Raw genomic sequence first — 25,928 nt, 5'->3', positions numbered from 1 at the left:
ATTAATATATTTTGATTATAATACTTAGCTTACTTTCTCTAATGGAAAGATAAAAATTCACCACAGACAGTGGATCCTTTGGATATTGTGGGTTACACAGAGGGATTTCCGTGGTTCAGGCTTGTTCCAGCTCATCCCAGAGAGGCTCGATCACATTGGGATTTTCAAAGTTTGACCGTCGAGTCAAGTCCTTGGAGTTTCTGTAATCCACTACCACAAAGAGATGTCCTTGGTGCTTGCATTTGGTGCATGTCTAACATCTACATGAAAGCCAGGACCTCAGGTTTTCCAGCAGAAAACTCTGAGATGAAATCTTATTCACCTCACCTGTCAGTGTTTCTAATGTTGGGGCTTACAGCAGGGGAGTCATGCTGTGGCATCCTGGAGGTTCAACTTTTCCAGAAATGAGAGGTCTCAATACACTTTTTTAATAGAGTATAAATTACATATATTGAAAAACAAAAGTTTAAAATAAGTAAGTTTACTAGTGTCACACACTTAGTTTGCACATAATGATATGAATAATTTATTAATTCACATTTTACAACCCACAATGATCCAACTCACTCCATCAATTAAAAAGGACCATTCATCTAAAAATCCTTCCACCAGTGAAAAAAAAACAAAGCATCACAGTCTCACAGTCTCTTCACATTTTCAACTGCACAGAGTTTCTCTCCAAGCGAGTTATCAATATATATATATATATATATATATATATTTTATTTTTTTTAAATCTAGTCTTATTTGTACTTTTGGTCTCCAATCCCATGTTGGCAGAAGAACACCCAACCACCAGCCCTCCATCTGTCCCGCTGCTAATTACAGGTTCAGTAGAACATGCTGGCCAAATTTGTTCGTGTACCAGAACTGGACCAACTGAATGTCCTTCTGCTCGAGAACCTCCAGGGTCCTCCAACCACTGAGCTCAGTCTCCAGAGGGATTCCCACGCTACAGAGAGCAGATGAATCCTGCTTCTTTAAAGATTTCACCGGGCCTGGTTTGTTAGTGAAAAGCATAGAGTAGGAGGAGGATGGTGCAGACGCCGATCACTGAGCCGAGGATGAGAGAGTCCCGCCTCTTCCGCAGATTGATTCGCTGGATGAGATTGTTGATGGTTGGAAAACGATCTGAGAGAGTCAAAAGTTAAGGAAGATAACAAGTGTGGGATCTCACAACCAGACTAATACTACTACTTGGTGCAGTTCTATGTTTTATGCTTCATGTAATGTTTTTATTCTATGCTGTTATTCACCTCGAGTACACTGAAAGGTTACTATTATTTTTAATCCTATATAAGAAACACCTGGTTTTCCATCAAAGAATCTATGTTAGTATTGATTTCTAAAGGACCAGCACTGATTTCATATCAATAAGCCCTCTCTCTCTTCCACTCACACAACCATGCACACATGCAGTATACAGGATACTGGCCAGTGTGTTGACCCTGCTCTGTATGGATTTCAGAATGCCCCTTTGGGAGGTCATGTTCTCCTTGGTCGCCATAGCAATGCTGAAGAAAGAGATAGAGAGAGAAATATGAGTGAAGAAGTGACAACACTGCTTGTCGTCAGTAGTACCATAAAGCGCCTTTCAATGCGAGTCAACATGGGATTTGTAAATTCACTTTCACTAGGTGATGCTTCCACCCGGTTCAAATGAAGGTTGGTGGTGCCGTTTAAAGATCCAAACTGAAGAATTAAAAACATATTTAGACGTACAAAAAAAGAAAAGAAAGGAAATGCCCCATCATCTCCATTTAATTCCCAACAACCATTTTACAACAGATTCCATGTCAAATCATTGAGCTTGACAAACTGATTTGTTTGAGATGTTTCTTTGATTATTAATTATGTATATTTAAAATGACATCTGTGAAATCTTAGGCTGATAAACTAAGTTGTTTTGTTATTTTAGATAATTTTGTTATTTATAAAATTGCCCATCAACTCTATTTCAGCATGTTTGTTCACAAATTCAAAATTTTCACATTTTTTTCTCATTATGCCATTGATTCAGAAATTGCAATATGGACAGTTATAATTTTACAAAGAAATTATACAAAACTGCATGAAAGTCATCTCTTCCGAACCACCAAAATTTCAATAGGCATCCATTTTTAATACTAAAAAAATCCAGGCAAATCAGAGACAACTTAGCAGAAATGGCTTTAAATATTGCGGTCTCATGTCTCCACTTAAGTCTTCAGAACAGGAAAGTAGATGTGTAATTCAACAGTTTATATTACAGTTATTTTCTAAACCAAAACTACATATTGCATTTTAAGGCAAGAAACGAAAACGGAGGATGAACACATTTGATGATGTCTGATTTAAAATGAACTTTGTTCTGTTTTCCCACTGCAACAAGACCACAACTGTTCAGATATTTAGCCTCCTAAAAGATGTTTTAAGTTAGTTATGCTGAATAGAATAGAGGTTGTAAAATTCTATGGGACTGTGAAACAGTTTTCAAATTTTGTTGTCCCCTTCTGCAAACATAAAAGTGGGTATTTAAGTTTCTCTAAGCACCTCCATGCACCTATAAGGGGACTCATCCTGAGGTGAAATATCTTCCTGTCCTATCATGTTCTCATTCAGCTTTATGTTGCTGCCTACAGTGTGTGTGTGTGTGTGTGTGTGTGTGTGTGTGTGTGCGTGCGTGCGTGCGTGCGTGCGTGTGTGAAACAACAGAGCTTGTAGATGGAAGGTATAGTATTGCTGTGATATCGTGCCTCTCCTGCTCTCAAACTTGGGCTTCAGCAATTTTCAGCACAGGAAAGTGCAGCTGGGCAGTTGGCAGGGAAAGTTTCATGCTCTGTGTTTGCCTTTTGTGGCATCTGTTTCACACAAGAATCAATAGCAGCTACTGAGCCCGGCTTTGAGCCCTTCTCATCAGCTCCCACAACCTCATTAATCTCTGCACAACTCTACCTCAAGATGTCCTCAATTATTGTAACATATATTGCAGTTTTAGATTTAAAAAAAGCATAATTAGTGATCTAGTTCCAGCTATAATGGTTGTATTTTGCCCACTGCAAACAGACAAATTGGTTTACAGTCACTTAACATCATGCTGAAAAGGATAATTTTACCCCCAACCAACAGTTAGAAGCCTATTCCACCTCTGCCCGTCCTACTGTGGTGAAAAGAGTGCTTTGTTGAAGATGAAACCACATTCAGCAAAGATAAATTGTTGTCACTGCACAAAGGTGAGAAACTAAACCGCTGGAGGTCAGATTTTTAATAGGTGTTAAGTTTAATTTAAATAACTACAACATTTCATCAATAGCAAAAAGGAAATTGATAGGTTTAATTTACTGCCATGAAAAAACGTAACAAAAACACACCGTTTGGTTCCAAGAACAAATCCCTTTCCCCGTGTTACCTCTCTGACTCATAGCAGTCCGTCATATCCCTTAACAAGAGTTCCCATTTGCCCTCTGTCACTCTTCTCATTAGCTTCTACCTGGGCCTCTTGTCACTGTCGCACCTCCTAAGGTGGAGGCTGCAGTCAGTGAGGACAGGCTTAGCACTTTATTTTTATTTATATGGGTATTTTTATTTATTATGTGTGTTTGATTGCTGTGTTGATATTAAAATTACTGCCAGAAATTGTCTAAAGTTGTTAAATTCCACATTAGGTGGTTAAACAATTCTTTTTTTCTTCTGGTATTTATTAAAAAAGGTAATTAAAAACTGCTGATTATTATTTTGGCTATATTGCACATAAACTATTTAGACTTTATAGTCGATAAGAAGTGCCAACCACCTTTAACTACTTGAGTTATATTTTAAACAGCAAGATGCACACGTCTCGTATGAATTAGAAAGCAAAAAGATGAATTCAGTTATAGACTATGACACATTAGGATTTTTTTTAACTCACTGCTGTCTTAAACGACAGTGTAACAAACAGTAAGAACTGTAACGGGAAAACTCCTCCCATCCCAGGGTGACAGAACCCCATAGGAGGCAGGTCAAAACAGACTGTGTGTGTGCACAGAAAACCGCATGCAGGTTTTGAGCAGGGAAAGACGACATCTGCAGTGTGTAAGTTTGAGCGTGTGTGAGCACAGGTGGGTGAGGTCACGGCCTCCCCTGTGGGTGGAGGTTGCTGAGGGGACAGTCCGCAGTCTTGGCCTAGAGCAGTGTTTTGGGGATCATGTTCTCCTCAGTCAGGAAGAAACACTTCGCTGACTGCAGCAACCTCGACCATCCTTTATCTCAATGTTAACCAGCTCATGAGAATCAGAGCTGGAGGATAAAGACCTGCTGTATGCGATCGTTCTTTTAGACGTGCAAAGTTTGTCAAACAACCTGTCGAGTGAAGTTACTTGATGTCAGTTTTGTGTATATGAGTGTAAATTGTCAAACATGAAACTTTACAATCCAAACAATATACAAGAACCTTTGTAAGACTGAGGCAAATTCACAGAAGTAAACCTAAAACAAACAAACAAAACCTTTAACAGAAAGGGAAAAAGAAAAAAAAATACTTCCAAAGTAGAAAGAACATGTTCAAAGCTTATTTGTGAAACCAGAAAACTACAGTTCAAAATATGCATTCTGTATTAAAGCACATTTCAGCATTTGTTCTTAAGACTGCATTATTTATAAAAGCACATCTACTGTAGAGAAATATATGATCTGATTTGTGAAAGGGGTTGGCTCAGAAATACATTATTATTAACTGGATGTTTTTCATATTAATATCAAACAGCATTTCAACCATATAAATCCTTTCCACTGGTGTAAAGTTGTGGGTGAATTGAGATTGAATGATACATGATTCGGATTTGCGACCGTTTCGTTCATCATACTGCTCTAAAATGAGATAAAAAGTAACCAAATAAACTGGAAACACCTTGGAAAACGCAGTAACATATCAATAAAAAAAAAAGTGACCCAAAATTGTAAACCTCCTTTTCCTATCACATCATATCATCAAATTCAAAGAGGGAAAAAACAAACAAACACGGCATCGTCCACCATTTGAGTCGCAAAATCCATCAAATAGGCCGCTGCTCTCAGTTGTCCCCAGGGACCCATATTTTACAGGATGAAATAATTGAAATGGTGGAACAGCAATGAAGGACGGAGGCTAAAGTCTAAGCAAGATATTTGGAATTTGTGTGGGAGGGAAAGGAGAGAAAGCAGTAGGGAGTAGTGGGAGATGGATGATACCAATAAATCAGTGAAATGGGAGGAGTTATTCTAGAGATTCAGGGCTGTGCAGGAGGAAGCAGTTCTCTTCATTTTACAGACAAATGATATTATGTGACCAGCAGCTGGCTCACTTCCAAGGCTTCGGCATGCATCAAACTCCCCCCCGCTGAATCATCAGTACACACAATGAGCAATGGCATTGAAAGGTTCATTATAGTCAAGGTCCATAGGAATATATATGTATACGTGTGTGTGTGTGTGTGTGTGTGTGTGTGTGTGTATATGCCCTAACTGCAATTGTAAAACATCTTTGATTGGAAATTAACTGGCTAATTAGTCTTTTCTATATATTTTATGTGTTCTTGAGTCTTTGTTTTTGATCATATTCAAGTATTGGCATTTACATGGAATACTAAAAACCCTGTTATTCATATCACTGTAAACTTGATCATAACAGTTTCCAGTTTTGATTATCTGCCTGCCAGCAAATCTTGTTTTTCATGGCATTAGTGGTGACATTTTGCAGGGGCCCAGCTCAAGCTAAACAGGACCTCTTAGGTTTGACATATTCAGGCCATGTTAACATCAGTTTTGTCACAAACAATAACAGTTCTGGTTGGGTTCAGCAGGTAAATAAGACACTGGAGAAGGGCGGTAGGGGCTGTCACTTATGCAAATATATGCCTTCCTACATGTGCAAGACAGAAAGCAGATCTTACCTTATTGTATCATCCATCAGTCGGTCGGAGCTAAAGACAGGGAGTAGAGAGGGGGAGGAGAGACAAAGAGAAAGACACTGGTTAGATACTGACATGCAGCAGTCCAACTAAAACATGCGATGGTTACTAAAAAATGGCATATATATAGTATATCATATAGTACTCTTGTATACATTTGCACAAGTGTATGTAAGTGTAGTATGTGCTGTGTGTGTATAAATTTAAAATGCATATATACAATTTACACTTCTTGCACACAGGCAGAGGATGCACTACTGGCTAGCCAATACACTCCAAGATGTATTAGTATGATTGTGTTTGTGACAAATAAAAACTGAACTCCTGAACCCCTGAACTCTTGAACTCTTAAAGTGACATGGGGCCAGTTATCGGTTTCAGATTGATAGTAATCAATAGAAAGCTCAATCGCCAAGAACTCGGATCATGCTACTGTCATCAAACTGGACAAACAGCTGAATTCACTTTTACGTTATTTGGGACTATTTTCTCTTTCTTATTCATATCAGTCTTTTCTGCTCCCACATAGTGACTAATCAACAGTTTATTAGAAAACAATATTTGAACATCCAGTGAGGTCATGATTCTACATATGTGCTACTCGGGCTTGTGTTGTTTTTCTTGCTGGTGATAGTTGGTCCAAGTAAGACAAAGTCTGTATAAAATATTAAAATACTGTAGGAACAATGCCATGTGTTGAAAAATGCAGGCTTTTAGGCACAGCCTTTCAGGTGATTTCAGGTACACATCAATCCTGTGGTAATATCTTTATTTGCAAAGTTTGGTGACATTTTCAGAAAAATGTAAATTTGATGATATATTTTAGCACGGTGTCATGCTTGCTGGGGGTGAGACTGGATTGCATTATATTCAGAAGTATTTCAAGTAGCCGGTTTTAAAAAAGAATAGCAACACCTCTCTGTACAATGTTATCTAATACACTAACTTTAAGTATGGTTTTAGTTATATACAAACAACTGTGAGATTGGTAACAACAGGTGACAGATTGCACAGGTGGCCACTGAATGTATGTTCACTCCTACAATCTGTATTAAATATTGGGACCATAGTAAGGACAAAACATGAAGTTTTGATCCTCACTAAAATTGCTACCTGTTAGGGCATTGTTCTTTTCTGCTAATCCTTTGCATTAAACTTGGTAATTGTTAAGTAGTTTGTTTACTGTAGTTAATTTTATCCTCATAGATGAGTCTGGACTTAGTAAACCCAAAGAGAATTTAACCTCACAGAGCCTGGAGCTTATTCTTCTGCAGAGCTACATCAAAGAGACAGTGTCAGATGCTTGCTTTCGTCCTACAGAGAATATGGGAAGGCACACAAATACACACACACACACACACAGACAATCCTCTTATGTTGTAACACTAGTTTTGTGTCTCAGGTTGCTCATAAACAACAAAGCTCTCAGCAGTTTATTCTCTAATTGGAATCAATTTGGATAATGTTCCTGAGAACTAAAGCAAACCAAACAAACAAAGTTGCAGATTGTATTTCAGCATCCATTCATGGGGTCCATATCCTCAACCTCCTCAATATGTGGTTTATGTGGAGCTTTTAGCATTCTTATAAATCCAACAAAAGTTACAGGAGATGCAGGAATGTCTCTCAAAGATTTCTATGCACCATTTTCCTCAACAAACCCTTCCCCGACCACAATCATCAGGAACGTTTATAGAAGGCAAATACATGTGCATTATTAATCTCAGGCCTGAACCCAGCCTTCCAGTTTGATGCTCAATCAGAGTACATTAACACCGGAATCCAAGCAGTGCTTTTGTGTGTGTTTCCAATGACGTATAAATGCCTGACTGAAGTTATTTCACCACTTTCACTAGTTCTGTTTTTGGACAAGTAGGAGGCCGTTTCAAACTAAGGGACCTGCTGAGACAAAACCAAGCTGTGTGTGAATGCGCTACTTTATTCCCCAATTAATTTTTTTGGATTTCTTAACTGGAACACAGTTTTTAAAGCAAAGCCGATACAATGCTATTATGAGACCATGTATAGCATATTGCCAACTGGATTTACAAAAACATATGGCGTCATGTTAAAAGACAAAGTGCAGCACATTCCTGCACAGCAAAACAAGATAAGACTTTTACTAATCCTGCAGGAAATTATTGTGCCTTATTGTGCCATAACATACTCAGAGCAAGAATACATTACAATAAATCCCAACAGTAAACACATCAAGGACATGGAGTAATTATTGCATCCAATGCCCACAGAAGGAAAAGATCTCCTGTGGCATTCAGTCTTGCACCTAGTGGCAATAAGTCTTTGTGTGCGCTCTGAAGTCCCACTAGGGAGGGATGCATGGAGTGAGAAGAAGTGTGCATGATGTTAAGAAGTTTCTTGAGCATCATTTTCTCAGAGGCTTCCTCCAGAGTTTCTGGTTCCAGGAACACAAACAGCCTCCCTAAATCAGTTTGTTAAGTCTGTTGGCATCATCTGCCTTCACACTGCTGCACAAGCACATGACTGCATAAAACATCACACTCGCCACCACGGAGTGATAAAACATGTGCGACATACTCCTGCAGATGTTGAAGGACCTGAGCCTCTTCAGCAGATGAATATCACTCTGACCCTCAAGGGAAATAGCTTCTGTATTCTTAACCGGTCCATGTCCCGATCTGCACAGACGGCGGATATCTGTAGTCCTAAACAATCTCAACATCAGTCCCCATGGTGACAGTGGTTGAGAAAGTTCTTGCCCTTCTGTAGTCAATTATAAGGTCTTTTTTTTTCTGGCTCACATTAGTGATGCATAACATCTGTATAAAATCTATGATATTCATGAGATGTAAAATTGATATGTGATTGCTGCCCTTTTTTGCTTGTTTGTCTGTTTTTATTTGTTTTGTTTTTTGTTTTTCTTTACTGACTCATGGTCACCACATATCTTGTCCGCATCATCTTGAGTAATGTATCAGGTATTTTTTGTTGTTGTTTTTTTATTTAGTTTTTTGTTTGTTTGTTTTTTAATTAATTCATATATATTTTTGCTGTTTGTTTCTGTGGGTTTAAAATTAATAAAAACTTAAATGACAAAAAAATAATTATAAGGACTTTTTTCTTCATGATGTTAAGCTGTAGATGGTTAAACTTGCACTAATGCACAGAACTGTCCTCCCTTCTTCTGTACTCCTCCTCCTGTTCTTCCCTCCTACAGCCCTCAATGGCAGTAGGCTGTAGACATTCTATAGAACCCACTGTGGTCTGCATCTGAAGTTTGACTTATACAAGATGGAAAGAAAATCTGCTAAAGCAGTCCCTCATGGCGCGCCAGTGCTGCCATCTGTGTTATCAAAGGAGCAGTTTAGAGCCAGAAATACTGTCATCTCTCTGTTAGATAGTTTGATACCTATAACACAAATGATGCTTCCACCTTCACATCAGCCAACATTTTACATAGTTAAACATACTGTTAAACAGTTAAACATACTGTTAAACAGTTAAACATACTGTTAAACAGTTAAACATACTGTTAAGCAGTTAAACATACTGAAGAAGCTGAAAAATATAATCTTCACCACATCCTATCTATCAATGCATTTTTTACTCATTATGATAGGAGAGGTGCAAGTGCTACTAAGAGTACACCTATAAGTAATTAATCATTATTATTTTATTATTTTCATCTCAGCTTTTCCTACAATGACATGTTAAAATGCTTTCCTAAATGTTAAACTTTACATAGTTTAATGTGAAAATAGAATAAGGAAGCAGACATTGTTATTTTTTTCATTCCATCACATAGTAAACTTACACAGAAAGATAGATGAGTGTGTTGGTATCCATGCCTTTAATGGACTGACCCCCCTGTGCCCTGCAGCTGTTTTCTTTTTAAAAGCGGTGAAAAACATCTCAAGGTGTGCATATGCACATGCATTGCTGCCAAGTATGTGTGCTGAGAAAACAGTTTTTTCATCCAAGAGATGCTGTGAAGCCCTCAAAGCAGCTTCAAAGATTCAGCTTTTCAAAAACGATAAATTTTAGGAGGATTTAATCACCTCAAAAAACGAAAGTTGTTTTGACAATTTGAAAAGGAACAAACATTTCAGTAGTGTAACTGCAAAACTAATTAATACATTTTCTTCTTTGAGATTGATCTTGCTAATGACCTTCAATGTTTGAGCCATTCTTTCTACTGGTGGGTGAGTAATAATTCCAATCTTTACAAATCTGTATCTCATTAGTGCAGTTTATATGAATTTTACTGTTGTTATTGCTCTGTATATATTAAATGAATTCTTTGATTTCTTCCTGCAGTTGATTTTCATTTTGGTCTGCATTTAGCACATGTCCTGAAGGATTAGAGGGGTAGAAGGGGCCAGCCAAGCCCAAGAAGTGCTAACGGATGTCAATGGCACAATACTTACATCACCCCATGAGTGTTGCCCCTGACAATGCGAGGGGCTTCTCCATCAAAGGGTTGCACGAGAAAGGATGAGTCACATTTCTCTTAAGACCTGTAGCAGACTGGCAGCACTAGTTCCATTTCTCAAATCGAATGTGGGCAAGGCCAACCGCATAACCGTATAAAGCACAGTCACAGCGTGGGCTGGACAGCCTTCTGTTCTTGGATCATCATTCTCCACACAAGCACCAAACTGCTTTTTGGCAGTTTGTAATAGTGTAACTGCTGTTGTGTGTTCGACTAAAATGAAATAATCTACGGGAATCTAATAATTTGGTGAAATGGTAACTGGCAACAAGTTCAGAATGAAGGCTGGCATGCAACGCTTGGCACAAATGGACTGTGGGAGCAGGTGGGTGCAGTAGAGAATAAGGCAAGTCAGTAGTTGTGATGCGCAGTGGGGATGGGACCATGCAGTCTTACAAACAAACTAAAAAGGCCAGCAATGACCTCTGTTCTTCAGGCTTAAAACAGTTGACTGCCACTCTAAAAGTCTTATGAATTCAAAATTCTTTATTGATTATTAGGCACATTGAATCTATTAGTGCTCCAACAACAGCTGCTTGTCTGAAACAGGACGCCATTTAAAAGACAACTTAAGAAGAATGTGGTTTGGTGAAGGCCAGACAGCCACATGACACTGGTCTTAAATGATGGAAGTAAAAGCACCATGGCGGACAGAAAAACGAGTGACGGCGTAGACTAAACCTTTAACTGTCTCTCTGGTGACAGTGTTCTTATAAATCATGACATGACGAGAAAAAGAGAGAGTGAGAGCCGAGGTGAGCCTTGATTTATGTACTTTTTATGATGACATGGGGGCAAAAGATTTACACTTTGTTTCCTCTGTCATGAGTCCACAGCTTTCATGGTGAAGTTGATTGTGCCATCACATTTATGTATATGAGCTGCTCTGTGGTTTCAGCATTGAGTGGGCTCCTTCCGTTTCCCCTGCTCAGTTGTGTTTTGCTGCAGTCATTAAATTGATCATTAGCTTCAAGCTAATTGCCTTTTCTATTGTGATGAATCAACCAACATTGTCCAAATGCTTCTTTGCCCTCTTCACATTCACACAGGAATCTAACTGACTGCCTACTGCTCGCACGTGTCCATTTCTTATTCAAGCTCCATCAATGTGGTGAAAAATGATGCCAGCATTTGCAGCATTCTGCAAGTATCACTCAAAGCCTAAAGGGCCCCAATGATTAATAGATTATCTAAATGATATCTTACATTGTCTGTTCTTATCAATTCATCAATTGTGTGACAATTTAAGTGGTATTCTGTGAGAAAAATACTTCACAGCATCTTTATGTGAGTAATGCTCTGTCAGGTTGGCTTTTAGAACAATATGAGGAAAGCAACAGAATCAGCCCAGCAAACTGAAACATTAATTACCCTGCCGAGGAAATAGTTTTGCAAATCTTGGCAAACAGTTGCAGAGCAGAAACTGCATCAGCAAAGAGGAAAAGTGGTCACAAATCAAAGCTAAGAGCCGATTCAAAATCTACTGCTAAATTCCTAACAAAACTTCCACACTGCAAGATTCACAGAACTGATCTTTTTGGCAATGCTGCCATTCAACTACCTTCATGGTCAAGTGAAAAACAGAGCTCCAATTATCACTAAGGAAATCGTGACCACTGAGATACAAAAACCACACATGGAAGGCTGAAACTACAGAGAGGCTGGCAGAAGTGTGATAAAGACTTGAAATGAATAACTGAATTGGAGAGAAAAATTGCAGACACTTCAGAATATTGTGCCAGCAATCACACTGGGCATTTCAGAAGCCAGGCACATAGAGAAGCTTTTATCGCCTGCCATTTTGATCCAATCATGCTGATCAATTGTGTGCCAGTGTTAGTAGACAGCAAGATGCAGCTCCAAACAATTCAGTAATGCAGCTCCATTCAGACAATCAAAAACACAATAGTTAGCAGAACGGACAGTTCAATGACAAGAACTATTAACTACTCCTCAATTTTGTGGTTGAGCAAAACACCTTAAAGCCACTGGAATCAATCGGAAAAAGGAGGGTTCTCTTACAACACAGCAATATAATCTCATACTTGATAATGTCTTCAGAGGAAAATGCACTTGTGACGGATCATAATGGGTTGTTATATGAGAGTTAGTCAGTGATTGTGGCTAATGCACTCAAATACTGTCAGGTGTTGCGTCTTATTCTTATGTGCTTAGCTAGATGGAAAGCACATAAATCCATTGACCTAAATTCATCCACACACACTTTGATATGCTTCTTGGCTGAACCTCTAAACTTTCAGAAGTGTTTCTGAACTAAACTCTCTTTAGTTTTGATGTGCCAGAGAGCAGCACTTTACTGCGGTACCTCAGAGCTCTTCTCCACTAATTACATTAGCATATCAGGGAACTGGCAGCTCAAATCAAACTTAAACTGGGCACCAGGGTAGGTAAACTAAAAGCAGGTGTCTCAACAAGGACAGAGAGAGAAAGAAAAACAGAATGTAGCAGGTGGTCGCTGTCAAAGTGAGAAGGAAATGGGAGATGGGGTATGGTAGTCATTGGCCATGTTTTTATACATTATGTAAAAAAGTTACTGGAAATGATGTTAAATTAGGAAGTAGTAAGATTCCATCATATTGAGGCAAACGTGTGCCAATGTGAGGTGTAAATTTGCCTCACTTCACACAAACACCATTTCTGTGTCAAAAAAAGAAGCCTCCATTAGACAGGAAGTTCTTATCAGAGAGACCACTACCATTAGGGATGAACTTTTAATGGACCTGCCTCTCCCTCCCTCTAGTTTATTCATGAAGACTTATCTTCATGACTGAGAGCGATGGAAAAACAGATATGCAAGGATGGCGAAAGAGATGGTCATAGAGGGAAACAACAAACACAGTCCGAGAGATCAGTGGCATTTATATACTGAACAAAAATATAAACACACCATGCAATATTTTAATCAAAGTCTACTCTATTTTTGAACATAGGGAAATAGGGATTTGTTGGTCCAACTGACAGCATCTTTGGTACACACTGTTTTGAAAATGATCTCAGAAGCAGATCTCAGAAGTGGTGTCAAAAAACAAATGTCGGTAACAAACGTGTCCATCATTTGTATCGTCTACAGTCACACATCTGCTATGCATAGAGTTAATGAGGCTGTTCTTTCAGGTCATACCTGACAAGACTGTGGGTTAACTTAATGGTCAAGATTGTGTCACCAGCTGAACACTTCAAAACTATTTGTGCACAATTTACTAAATTCAACCCTTTTCTAAACATAAGAACAGAAATTAGATCGGTCGCTTTTCCTCTAAGTCAGACAAGACTATTTGCATGTTGTGTTTGTATTTTTGTTAAGAGTAGTAGCCCTAATAGCTAAACAGAATCACTTTACACTTGACAAACACCATTACCAACTCTGGCTAAAGTATTAAGTGTCAGCGACTGCTCTGCAACAACAGCTCTCCAAGCTATTACGGAGAAAGGTCTGACTGATGTGGAAATACACACAGCTCAAGCACTACCAGCAAATCCTAGAGAGGAGGCTATCTCAAAAATGTATCCATGCATGTCTGTCTCATTTAGGTCTTTTAACAATCAATGCAAGCGCTCCACCCACTGCAGTAATTTGTAGACTAACTGGAAAAGAAGTGTTTGCTTTTTTGGTTGCGAAGTGATTACTCTGAGCTGATCAGTCTGGCAATGCTGGTGCTATCACTTGTCAATGTATCATAGAGTCAGATATGGTTGCTACAACTGTGCCCCTTACATTGTTTATGCAAGTATATATAAACCATTGATTACAGGATCTGCCACCTAAAATCATTGATGGGAATTTTAAGCTTAATGTAGGCTGACATGCTTAAGGTAAAAAGCTAAAGGCATGTGAGCTGAGCTGCAAAATGGAAACCAGCTCTCTATGAGATAGTGTGAATGTTAAATTAAAAAGCATCTCAAAATCAAATGCAGCTTCACATGAAGGGCACCTCATTATTCATAATACATGTCCGTAAAACAGCTTTTTCAAAAAGAGCGCATCGCAGACTGTGAGGGATCAGGAATTAAAAAAAGAGCATTTTAACTCAGATCTCTTCTCTTTATCGAATATCTGTGCTCTGCCTTCACTGAGACTTAACACTGTTGTGCTGGTCACTAACACATTTTATCCCTTTTCTCTTCAGGTCTTCTTTCCTGTTTTATGGCTCTAATAGGATCAATCAAGCGTAACTCAATCCTCATCTCCAATCTCCTCTTTCCTCTCCCATCTTGGCCAATGTTCGGGGGAAGACCTATAATATGGGTTGTGGTTTAATAAGATAATTCCACTATCGACATCCTGATCAATTGTTCTGAATTAGCAGAAGACTCTGACTGCTGGGAACAGGGAGCCAGAGGATGTTCTACACAATGTGTCACAACCCATCCCTGTTCTCGTTTTACATGTCTACAGTTACGTTATCGTACGTATTCAGCCTGGCTATTTCGAGCCATTTGAATAAATGATTGTAGAGAAAAATAAAATCCTTTCCTCACTCAAGCCACAATACACAACAGACATTATTAATCGCATGACTGATTTTTCAAAGCTGCTAAATTATTCTCTCGGCTTCAGCTCAAGACTCCATAACAGGGTTAACCTGGATCTCTTCTAGTGGTGCCACAGTGAGTTTCACAATGAAGGCAGACATACGGTCGAGTATCAATGTGACTCTTGACAATCCATCAGGGTGTTACACTGACAGAAGTCTAATGCAATTAAACCATCAAGAAATTCACTTAAAATGTGACCTGTGACATTTCTTGTGAACATTAAAAAAGTTAGTTGTTTTTTTAAATTTAGTGTTACTCAACAAAACGGATCAAGCTCTAACAAACACAATGAATACACATCCCTCTTCATAAAACACTTACAAAGCCAAAACACAAAGTATTTAAAAATTCAGCACTATTTACATTTATGCCTCCTTGTTCTTCACTGTTCATCTTGGTGTTTTATCATCACCTATGGCTTAGTGGAGTAGAGTCACACCACTGGCATATGTATCCCTCTGCACATGTGTGTATGTGGGGCTCAGGATTTTTCTGTCACTACCAAACAGAAATCACACTTCATTCAGCTGCAAATTGTTTTAATTGCAATTATTTTGGTGGAAATCCAGACTAAGACAGTACTGAAGACTGCCACTGTTTAACCCTGAATATTTTATAAATGCAATACTGTGTATGGGATTACATAAGTGCTGCAACGGAATGACCAAAAAGAACACACTGACCTATATAGAGAAATGTAGGTGTATACTTGCACAAGCATATAAGCTATATATACACAGTCTATTAGGAAAGTGCTTTTATCTATCTTTCTTAGGCTGCTTTGTGTTGCTATTCTTTTTTGTTTTGTTTTATTGCAGGCAATTTTAATTTGGAAACCCGCTAAACCAATAGCATCACGTCAACAAAATGTAAATGAAGAAACCCCATAACACTGGCAACAGTCTCTAGATTATTTTAATGTTCGTACCATTTTAAAAAAAAATAAAAATTAAAAAAAAAAATTTCAAAAATTTCTATGGTATTATATTGTCAGTTTATTGAGTGCTATTGTGTTTTGAAGGTGTTTGTGTTGATGAGTTCACTCCGTGTATATAATTTATTCATTCAATCCCTTTTTATTGTATAAACTGACAGACAATTATTAACCACAGTGTCAGGGGAGGTAAACCCTGTTCCAAAATAAATTAAGAAGTCTTTAATGGGGAATAACTGAGTCATTATTCTTTTGAAAATTTGACGTGGCACACAAAGATGTAGACAAAGAGAAAATTAAACAGAATGTTTTGTTACTGTCGGTTATGTCCAAATTATCAGATAGGACACTTCAGCCTTGGCAATGTGAAATGCTCTTCTGTGGTTTATTTGCGTATGTGTTTGTCCTGCTGACATTCAATTTTACTTTCCATACAGGGTGCATCTCACACCTCTCACACACAGGTACGCACACACAGGTTTCACAAACTTTACTACCACATGCTATTCTGCAGTGCTTGAGTCTCAGCCAAAAGACAGTAGGACACTAATGAGGTTGCTGGAGATCAAGATTTGACCTACTATGTCATAGAAAAAGTATGTATAACTTTTTACAGCTTTAGTATGCAAAGTTATGTAACGGGGCAGTAGAAAACGTAGATCAGTAATATGTGACAAAACAACAACATATAACTCCCTATAAAATTAAATCGAAACCTCCACAGCATTTCTTTTTAGGCCAAATAAGACACAAAGTTCTTTGTCTCAAAAACCAGTAAAACACCAAACTGCAATGTATTTTTTTTTGTCTATCCTGAATTATACATAAAATATCAGACTAATGAATCCAAACTACCCTCCCATCTGTTAAAGAGTAAAAGCTGAAAGAGATCAAATGCCAAGGGGTCCCAGAGTTTAACAAGCAAGCATCAGCAACTTCAGTGATTTGCAGTGTTATTCCAAATGCCTGTGCTGCATCATTAAGATGAGTTATCCCAGTTTAGATTCCTGGGAAGGTGTGGCTATTTCTCCACCAGCAAAGACAGTACAGCTCTGAAAATGGCTGCTCTATTCTACTTAGAACTGCTGTGGTTGAAATACTACCATTAACTTACAAATATTCTTAAAAACTCAGCAACAAAGATAGTTTCTAGATTGCTGCAAGTCTTTCAAATATGGCATTAGAAAAGTGCTGGGAACGTACTTTCTCAGGTGCTCATGCTCTTTTAAAAACAGTTCTGTTCTTCTGTTGTTGACCCCAGAGCCACTCTTGTATGTCCTGAAAAAAAGCAGATACACTAGTAAGAAAATAATGCCATCATTTTAAATAAATAAACAAACCAAAGCAAGTTTTGTCACAGTAATAGTTATTCGTACGATGTGAAACAACATTTAGAAACAGTGAGTGAAATGCAGATTTCTGCATTCAAGTGATCACAATGTTTGTCAAGGTCAAAAAGTGTGATCTGTAAGTAGATAAATTAGATTTTAACAGTTAAGAGAACATTTAACCAACAGTCTACAGCTTTGAGTCTGACCATCTGCTGTAGCTTTTCCACTGTGTCTGACAATAATAATTCTTGTGTGTTTTGCTCATTGGGCCTCAGAATAATTCAGTAGTTTTTGCCACCACCACCTTTTCCTCCTCCACAGGCAGAAGATCACAGGATGAAAATGGTTGGCTGGTTTGGAAAGGGCCCTGCTGACACGGTGAAAGGTGTTGTTCACCTTAATGGTGTGGTGGAGCTTTGTTGGTTCACACAAACTGCAAACACATGTAGCCTACAGTTGTTTCTTTCAACAAATTTTCTGATGCGCTAAAAAAAACAAACTAAACACTGGCGTAGCTGTTTAAACCAGCTTTTAGCAAATAGTAGTCACTAAGTTTACAGTAAAAACCAATCAAAAGCTATTGATGTGAAGCCACTGCGGGCAATTTTTGGTTTGTGGTAACTTAAGTAGTGTGGTTCTCTTCCGCTATGAAGCACTGATGGAAATGCTTTTGTTCCAGTCTGAACAGCAAAGTCAGGTCATCAAATCACCAACTCTGTTCTGGTGGAAAGGAGGGTCGTGAAGGATGGTCAGCTAAAGCGGCTGACTTACATAGATACAACCCCAACACAGGTAAACCTGCATTACTGTGTGTCAGTCTGAAGGGGGTATAAATCTCTCTCACCCTGTCTCTCTTCTACCATCTACACAACCATCTGCCAAGTACCATCTAAAGATTTTAGCTGCAGTAAATAAATATCAAGAACAAAAAGCAGAGCTGATCAACGATGGACTGAGCCATTAACAATCCATGTCACAGTGTAAAACAAATCTACGAATTTAGTTTCAAAAGCTAGTATCACCAGAAATTGTCAATGGGTGCCTAATTAACAGCAGGATTCAGAGTTAAAGGTGAGAGTCTAGGACAACGGAAAAGTATTGATTTTGTTCACTATGGCTTGCAATTCTGTTAGTAGTCAATGCATTACATATGTAACAAGCCCTAGAATGAATCCAAATATTGATAGCACCATACAGTCTCAGGTTAATGAAAGAGAAGAATTGAAGCATGTTCTCTACTACTAAACTGTATAGTAGCAAGGCAAAGTTAATGAATGAGCTGCTATACCAGTCAGACAACAAACACATCACACCCATGCTCTTTTGCTTGATGTAGCTCTAGCTATCAGCATCCCTGAAGAGCTGACTAGAATGGGCTCTCCTGGATTTCCAGTCATTTAACACAGCCCCACCCTCGTGTTGGGCGAGAACGAGATAAAGAGCAGGACAAGAGGGAGAGCTGTGAAGTATGAGAGTATGCATGCATATATAGCATAAACATCCTACCCCACCCCGCTAACAGAAAGCAATCCAAGAATAAATGTGCCTACTTTATCCCGAGTGCGCCATCCAAAGTCAATGAATGGAAAAAAATCTGTATACAGTATATAGTGCGCACAAAACACACTCTAGAGTATCTGCCTTGAGCCCAGGCTGGCCACCACAGCAGCAGGGCTGATGCCGTTGTAGGGCTAGAATTGCCTCCACTGACAACTAGCTTCATCACTCCAGTAAGGCTTTTTAAAAGGGCACCAATGTAAATCACAGGCTAGCTGTCATTTTTGTTGCTGACATTTAGAATCAAAGCAGGAGCAGAGGGAGCGTTAGGTCTGAGCTCAGCTCTGCTCCATGCTGTTATTACCAATGGCACAGCTGCACACAAGAGGTGTGTGTCTGTGTGTGCTTGTTCTGCTGACAGTCTGCAAGCGCACCGCAAGATATTGACATTGTGCTTGATAAAATGTCATATTGCTCATTTACATGCTTGCATAAATTAGATAGCGTGCACGGTTTCTTTTAATCAGTATGGATTTTTATGTGTATGCAGTGTAATCAACCCCGACACACACACACACAATCTACAGTGACTACTGTCCTGGACAGACGACCAAGATCTCTACTGCCCTCTACCTGACAACTGGTTCAGCTGCAACAACAATGTCCATCACTGTATCAGTGTCATGAAAGCCTAAAAATCTTAAAACAAATTGACAATAACATTTAACTTTACAAACACTACTTAGCATGTGATGTAATACATTACAAAAGTCTTAGGTCTGTGCCTATAATCAGTTACATAATTATGCTTTGTTTTGATGTAAGCTCTTAATTTTAGTTTGAGAAAAATCACAGTCTAAATATTATGCTGCTGCTTCTAGGAAAAACATTCTTATTAAGATTTTTCTCACACCATTTTGTAATGTTTTGGATAACACTACTGAGTAAACCTGAATTAAAATGAATTTTGTCTGTATGCCGTTCCCACAAGATCAGAAGAAAAATTTTAGTGTGAGTGGTTGCAGTTACGTTATTCCTCATATGCTGCAAAGTCGTTCAGCTCATGCAGACATGAAAAACAAGCCGTCCAGCTGTCGAGAATATGGCTGCTTTCAAGTATTCCACCTTTTTACTTTCCTATGCCCATAAACAAAGATCTGCGGGGGAGGCTGAGGGCAAATTGCTTTTCAAAAGAAATGATTTCATATAAAGTATGGCTCGACATTTCATTCCACTGTGCCATACCAGCAGCAGTTGTAACTCCCCTACCTGTAAGCTCAGATGGTTTCCTCATTAGCAGCCCCTGAGCACATTAGTCATGATTAGACTGAACACTGGGTCAACAACACTGCCTCATTTTTATGCATTAGATTCATCAGCGGATGTAGGGCCAGTGACACTCCTTAGCAACGTGATTAAATGAGTGAACCGCTCTATGTAATGCTGACCTCATGAGATGTTACTATCTAAACAGATATACAGTTAAAATTTAATTGCTCATGTGTCGTGGGAATTTTAATTATAATTAGATAATAATGATTTGGCAGTGCATTGATACAAATAAGCAAGTTAAAAATGCAATTATCTCTCGTACAATACATGATGCATTATCACCAAGAACAATTACACTTTGTCTATTTAGAGAAAAAGAAAATCGTTGAAGGGAAAAGCTGTGTTCCTCTTCAATTTAGTCTGCAGAATCTGGGGCTTCTGTTACTATAATAATCCTACAAATAACAGCAGCAACAACTATTCTGGGTCCAAAGAGACACTTAGTCAGTGTGGGTAGAGGTTCAGCAGAAAGCTTCTTAGGTACTCTCAGTGCGTGTTATTGTACGTGTATGTAGCTTCATCAAGCTTCTTAAAGCACATTATTTGATATAGCAATTTGGTTTAATTGACTGCTTTAATACAGATGTGACATGAACAGCTAAAGTGTGAGTAAATAGTATATTCTGCTATTTCAAAACTACAGCCTACTGACGTAGATTGCAAATGCGTAGCTGCTGTGTGTTTTTAGGTTCCACCATATTTGCAAATAGTCTCTTGTATTAACTAGTAAATCAATCAGGTCAGCATTCTCAATAGAAAACAGTGACCGTCTGTTATTTATGTATACAAGTTAGTCTACGATTACACTGCTACATCATTTTACCAGTTAAAACCAATGCCAATTGAAAGAATTCCAGTACTCCATAAAATGAGGCCTGAGAATTTACCATGATATGCCGTATAATTAGTAAATATGTGAAAGACACTTGTATATCCCTATACTTAATGTACAGAAAAGTGACTAATGTGTTTGGTTATATGAGGCCTCTGCACTCTCAGCATTCTAGATGGATGGAGTGGGATCAATAGGAATCCTGCAGTGCTCACCGTATGCTCACTGCTGCGTTTGAAAGATCAATAAGCCATTACAAAAAAACCCACAAGAGTCATGGTCCGGGGGAGCCTCCGTCTCATTTCAATACACTCACTCACGACTGAGCCAATCTGAAGAGAGGACACACTTTCTCAATACAAGGCCAAAGAGGCTATGAATCTTGTTAGGTTTTACATTTTTCAGCAGCAAGCCAAGTGGAAGTCAAAGTTCAACTATCCCTCTAAGGAGCAAGTTCTACAACATGGGAGCACCATGAATAATGCTTGGCAGCTGTTATTCCTCAACACCCACTAAGATTTAAACACAAGTAATACATCATGAGAACATTATTTGCCTTGTATGCAGTAACATGTATAGCTTCATGTCAGTGAGACAATAAGAGACCACCACTTAGATTCAATGAAATACAGTGTGTGAGGTGTGGGCATCAGAATTTCATTTACATTGCAAATAACTGCACAACTGGGACACATGCTGAGATATTGGCTGCAAAGTCGAGTTATTTATAAGGCGGTGTGACAGGATACTTACTCAATGTCTTTTCTGACAGACCCGAGAAGGTCTTCTCTTTCTCGGATGGCCAAGAAGTTGCCTTTGGTTTTGTGGAATTCATGTGTATAGTCCTGAGTGGAAAATAAAACGCAACAGTGAAAAACAAGCAGGGGCGAAGAACATACAAACCGTAACGAGCCGCAAATGTGCGTCATAAAATGGCATTTGGATTCTTCAAGTCATTGAATAAGATTAATTTACAGTGTGCTTTAAAAGAAAACAAAACTATTAAGTATAATACAGGCAGTGCACATAAAATAGATGAGCAAGAGGAACAGAGAGAAGAAATGATGTAGAATATGAGGGCAAACCTGTAGGATGTCTCTGTGTCTCTGGAGCGTGTGCATGAGTGCAGCATTGAGGGAAGCCGTGCCTGGGGTGTTGGTGTATTCCGCCATTTTGTCGTTCACTGCAGTCAGCTGAGAAAACGATGGAAAATAAATGAGTGGATGGACAGATGGAAGACACCAGAAAAACCAGGAGATCATGGTACATATGTGAAAAATGAGAACAAGCAACACACAAAATGTGTCAACTTGGAGATGTACATTTTATAACAGTCAAATAGACACATCATATAGAGAAACACATTATGTGGTCACTATTTTGCACCATCATTTTTGACATCTGTTGTACCTTAGACATTGTACTGCTAAATTCTACTCTTCTGTTATGATCTCTTGTTTGCAGGCGGTCACTGAATGAAAAATCTTAAATTTCTGTGTTGATCTGCAAATCATGTAGAGAAGTGGACTGTGGGGTTTGCTTTTTTCTTGATGAAAGATAAGAGCCTCGGCATAAATCTAGTGTTGTTCTTTTTGCTGGCCTTTCATGGGCCACTGGCCAAAGAGGATTTACTTACTTTGGCCAGCAGTTGTTCAATCTCCACTGACATGGTGTCAAACATCCTGTCCTGGGTAGAGTTGTTTAGCAGCGGGGTGGTGTCCGACCTTGATGGGGAAAACCAAGAATAAAAAACTATTAGAAAGCTGCTTGCCTCGTCTTACAGACTTCACCCGTGTTTATAGATTTAATCATACACAAGTTATTGTCCAGTTTTTTCACTGAATACACAATACACTGATGAAGATAAATATCTAAACATGATATGAAAGGCTGTGTGAAGAATATTGTCCACATGAGTTCAAACTATACAAACTGTGCAAAAACACTTAAAGCATTACCTTAGTCTAAAGGAAAACAAATACTGATTTAAAAAATGGTCACAATTATGAAGAATTAAACATTTATTAGCAACGTCCACATTGGAATCAAAGTAGACACTCCTTTTGGAAACATAAACTTCTCCCTTTATACACAGACGTAAAATAGGATATTTAGATCAAATTGCATGAGCAGCTATTGTTTTTTTAGCTGCTGACAGTCTACTGCATGTCCTTTTCAGAGATGCATTAATAGCTGATGTTCAAAGTAGGAAAACAACATCACTTGACAAAAAAATGCTGCATATGATGTTTCCTGTTAATTACTGTCAAGAATTAAAAATTAGAAGTGCGCTAGCTCTCGGGGTTTAACCCTTACAGTTCACAACAAGTGGCTTAATTGACAAAAAACAACAACAACAATAAAAAAGATGCAATTAGGTGTTATAATAACACACGATTTTGATCGAGATGCCCTCCTTTATTTGCCTGCCTCCTAGGTTATTAATGCCTGTGAGCAACACTCTTAGAGTTAGTTGGGGTCAATGTATTGTTCATGGACACTTCCTTCCTGCAGCCAACCTTTCCTGTGCTGGCAAGCAAATCTCCAGGCCTTTGAAAGACTACAATTTAGGCCCAGTTTGCATCTCTGTGGCCCCTAAGATTGTTAACTAAATATTGAGAACATTTTTGTCACTTGTTACCAGCAAAAACTTTATGACCAACATCATTTTATTATTCATACATAATCAAAGATATATTCTATAACAGTCACTCCACTCTAGTTGGTATGAGGGGAGTATTAACCATGAGAAGGACCTAAATAACTGACAGTTCTTTTCATCATTGATTCATCTTCTAATTATTTTTCTGATTATTAATTTGGTCTTTAAGTGATAAAAAAAAAGTAAACAATGCATATTATCGATATTATTATTAGAATAACCAAGAATGCAAGAGGGAGTGTTAAAATTCCTTGTTATATCTGACCAATGATGCAAAACCCAAATATATTTATTAAAAAAAAAAAAAAAAAAAAAAAGCAAATCTTTACATCTTTGGTTGATATTTTTGCTTGAAAAATTACAACAGCTGATCAATTATGAAAACAGTAGTGGCTTTCTGTTGACCAAATAACTGATTTATTGACTAATTGTTACAGTTAAGTGACTATATTTTACCCAGCACATCAAAGGGAATGTAGTAGTCAAAAGTAGTTTGATTTGCTAAGTGTGCTAATATATTACAGTTAAGACAGCTAACTTTGCTTTACTACTTCTAATTATCCCTTCCCTTGTATGTATTAGGGCTGCAACTAACGATGAATCAATGAATCGTCTGAGCACGATACGGGGAACACGGACGGACATCCGCGCTGCATCGTATATATTATATACGCATGATACAGCGCAGATGTCCGTCAGTGTTCTGCGCTTCGCTCGGAGGGTGATTTCTGTTGCATTGCGCTCTCACTTCCGGTTTTGATGACGTATCGTGCTCAGACGATTCATCGTTAGTTGCAGCCCTAGTATGTATAGATAAAACTTTTGCCTTCAGTGGTTATTAATCCTGCAGGTGTGTTTGTAGACTTGATCTTACGTGTCTCCTCGATGTCCATCCCTGGAGCTGCTGTAGCTGGTGCACAGTTTACTGAAAGAAACCAGCTTCAGATCAAGTTCATTCTCCAACTGTCTTGCCTGCTTTCGCAGATCTGTAACACAAGCACACAACCCAGGAAAAGCATTTTAACAATCAGTGGACGTACATTCACTGAAGTACTGTACTTAAATGCAGCTTTGAATAGTTTAATTTTATGCTCCTTTATAATTCAGCCCTATTATACTACAGTGGAAAATACTCTGTGTGTAATTAAATTGCATTTATTGCTACTTTGTCAGCATTGTGTTGGAGTTGTTGCCACCACACAAGGCTAAACAAATACTTCATTTTAGAGTGTGTATTAATCTTAATGTTAATCTTAATCTGGTTACTAACCTGCCTGTTTTGTCTTCTTGGGTTTTTTTTTTTGTTGTTGTTGTTTTATGTAAGCTGCTGAATATTAGAATTTCTCTCGGGATTAACAAAGTATCTATCTATCTATCTATCTATCTATCTATCTATCTATCTATCTATCTATCTATCTATCACAAAGCTTTGTATAATGAGAGTAACACCTGATCTGAAGGCCAGCATAAAAAAATTATTTTGGATGATTTTGAGTGTGTTACATCATATCGCAATAAATATCACAGAAAGCCAAAACATCGACACGTCGTTTGTGTTTCCCAATACCGAACAGCTGTAATTTGTATGTCGACTGCAGAAAATACTTTGACAGCAAGACTATGACTTAAAGCAGTAGCGTTTTTTTTCCAAGTGTGGTATTGATACTTCTATTTAAGTAAAAGATCTAATTACCTCCACCTCTGTTGGCACTTGATAGCAGCTCATTTTAGATGGTTTTGAAAGCCAGAGCAGCACTGTAACAGCAACGTTTGTGCTGAATGAGCTAACTAACTTTACTTAAACCGAGGGGAAAAAATGTAGCGAAACATATCCGCTCATTATCATTTAATGAAAGTTGCGACTGGCACAACTCGTTGATAAGCTGATTAGAGCAGCAAACAGATTCAACAGCTTAAAGAAAAAAAAACGTTAACCGAAGTTGCAAGGCGATATGCTAGCTAGCTTGTTGGATGCTAACCAGTTGTTGTAGAGACGTGTTTAAACCGTGGCTGTATGAGCCAAGCGCGCCATGACAGCGCCACATTAACTGTTGCCGTTATGAACAGTGTACTAAATGTTGCTGTAGATACACTGTAGTGTGAACTAAGTCAAATGTTGAATCCATACCTTCCCAGTAGTTGCTGCTTCCTATCCCTGCCATCTTTGTTGTTCTGCGACGTCACCAACTTCCGGGTTTTGTCACGTGTCTTGAGAGGCTGTTCAAGCAGACGACAGGAGTTTTATCGCCCTCAGCTGAGCCTCTCAGGCATGACAGCCCCAACAACCAGTCAGTAGCTATATCTATGTTTTATATATAGTTTACTGCTTAAACACTGTAAAATTCTGTACTACATAAAATTGGAGTAATTCAGTCAGACGTCTTTGAATCCAGCTCCGATGAAGAA

General features: G+C 38.4%; 1 protein-coding gene across 1 annotated transcript; it reads right to left on the bottom strand.

Moving 5' to 3' along the window:
• Window positions 1-405: 405 nt before the first annotated feature.
• gosr1 (golgi SNAP receptor complex member 1) lies at window positions 406-25,717 on the bottom strand. The gene is made up of 9 exons (XM_023290792.3): window positions 25,651-25,717; window positions 24,397-24,508; window positions 22,497-22,584; window positions 21,946-22,053; window positions 21,614-21,705; window positions 17,072-17,146; window positions 5,889-5,918; window positions 1,432-1,514; window positions 406-1,131 (listed from the first exon to the last, which is right to left on the bottom strand). The coding sequence occupies exons 1-9, from the start codon at window positions 25,682-25,684 to the stop codon at window positions 1,007-1,009; spliced, it is 747 nt and encodes a 248-aa protein (XP_023146560.1). The 5' UTR covers window positions 25,685-25,717; the 3' UTR covers window positions 406-1,006.
• Between the last annotated feature and the right edge of the window lie 211 nt (window positions 25,718-25,928).

Source organism: Amphiprion ocellaris, chromosome 7 (assembly GCF_022539595.1).
Source record: "Amphiprion ocellaris isolate individual 3 ecotype Okinawa chromosome 7, ASM2253959v1, whole genome shotgun sequence".
Taxonomy (NCBI): Eukaryota; Metazoa; Chordata; class Actinopteri; family Pomacentridae; genus Amphiprion; species Amphiprion ocellaris.
Note: the sequence above shows the minus strand (reverse complement) of the source record. Positions and strands in the feature narration are given on the sequence as shown.

Bases quoted from the DNA above. Each gene is read 5' to 3' on its own strand.
- gosr1 (XM_023290792.3), bottom strand. From the start codon at position 25,684: ATGGCAGGGATAGGAAGCAGCAACTACTGGGAAG. The intron at 17,147-21,613 runs GTAAGTATCCTG...GCTTTTTTTCAG, and splicing joins TCTGTCAGAAAAGACATTGA to GACATACAAGAGTGGCTCTG. The intron at 1,132-1,431 runs GTATCCTGTATA...TGACTCTCTCAG, and splicing joins CAGGGTCAACACACTGGCCA to ATCGTTTTCCAACCATCAAC.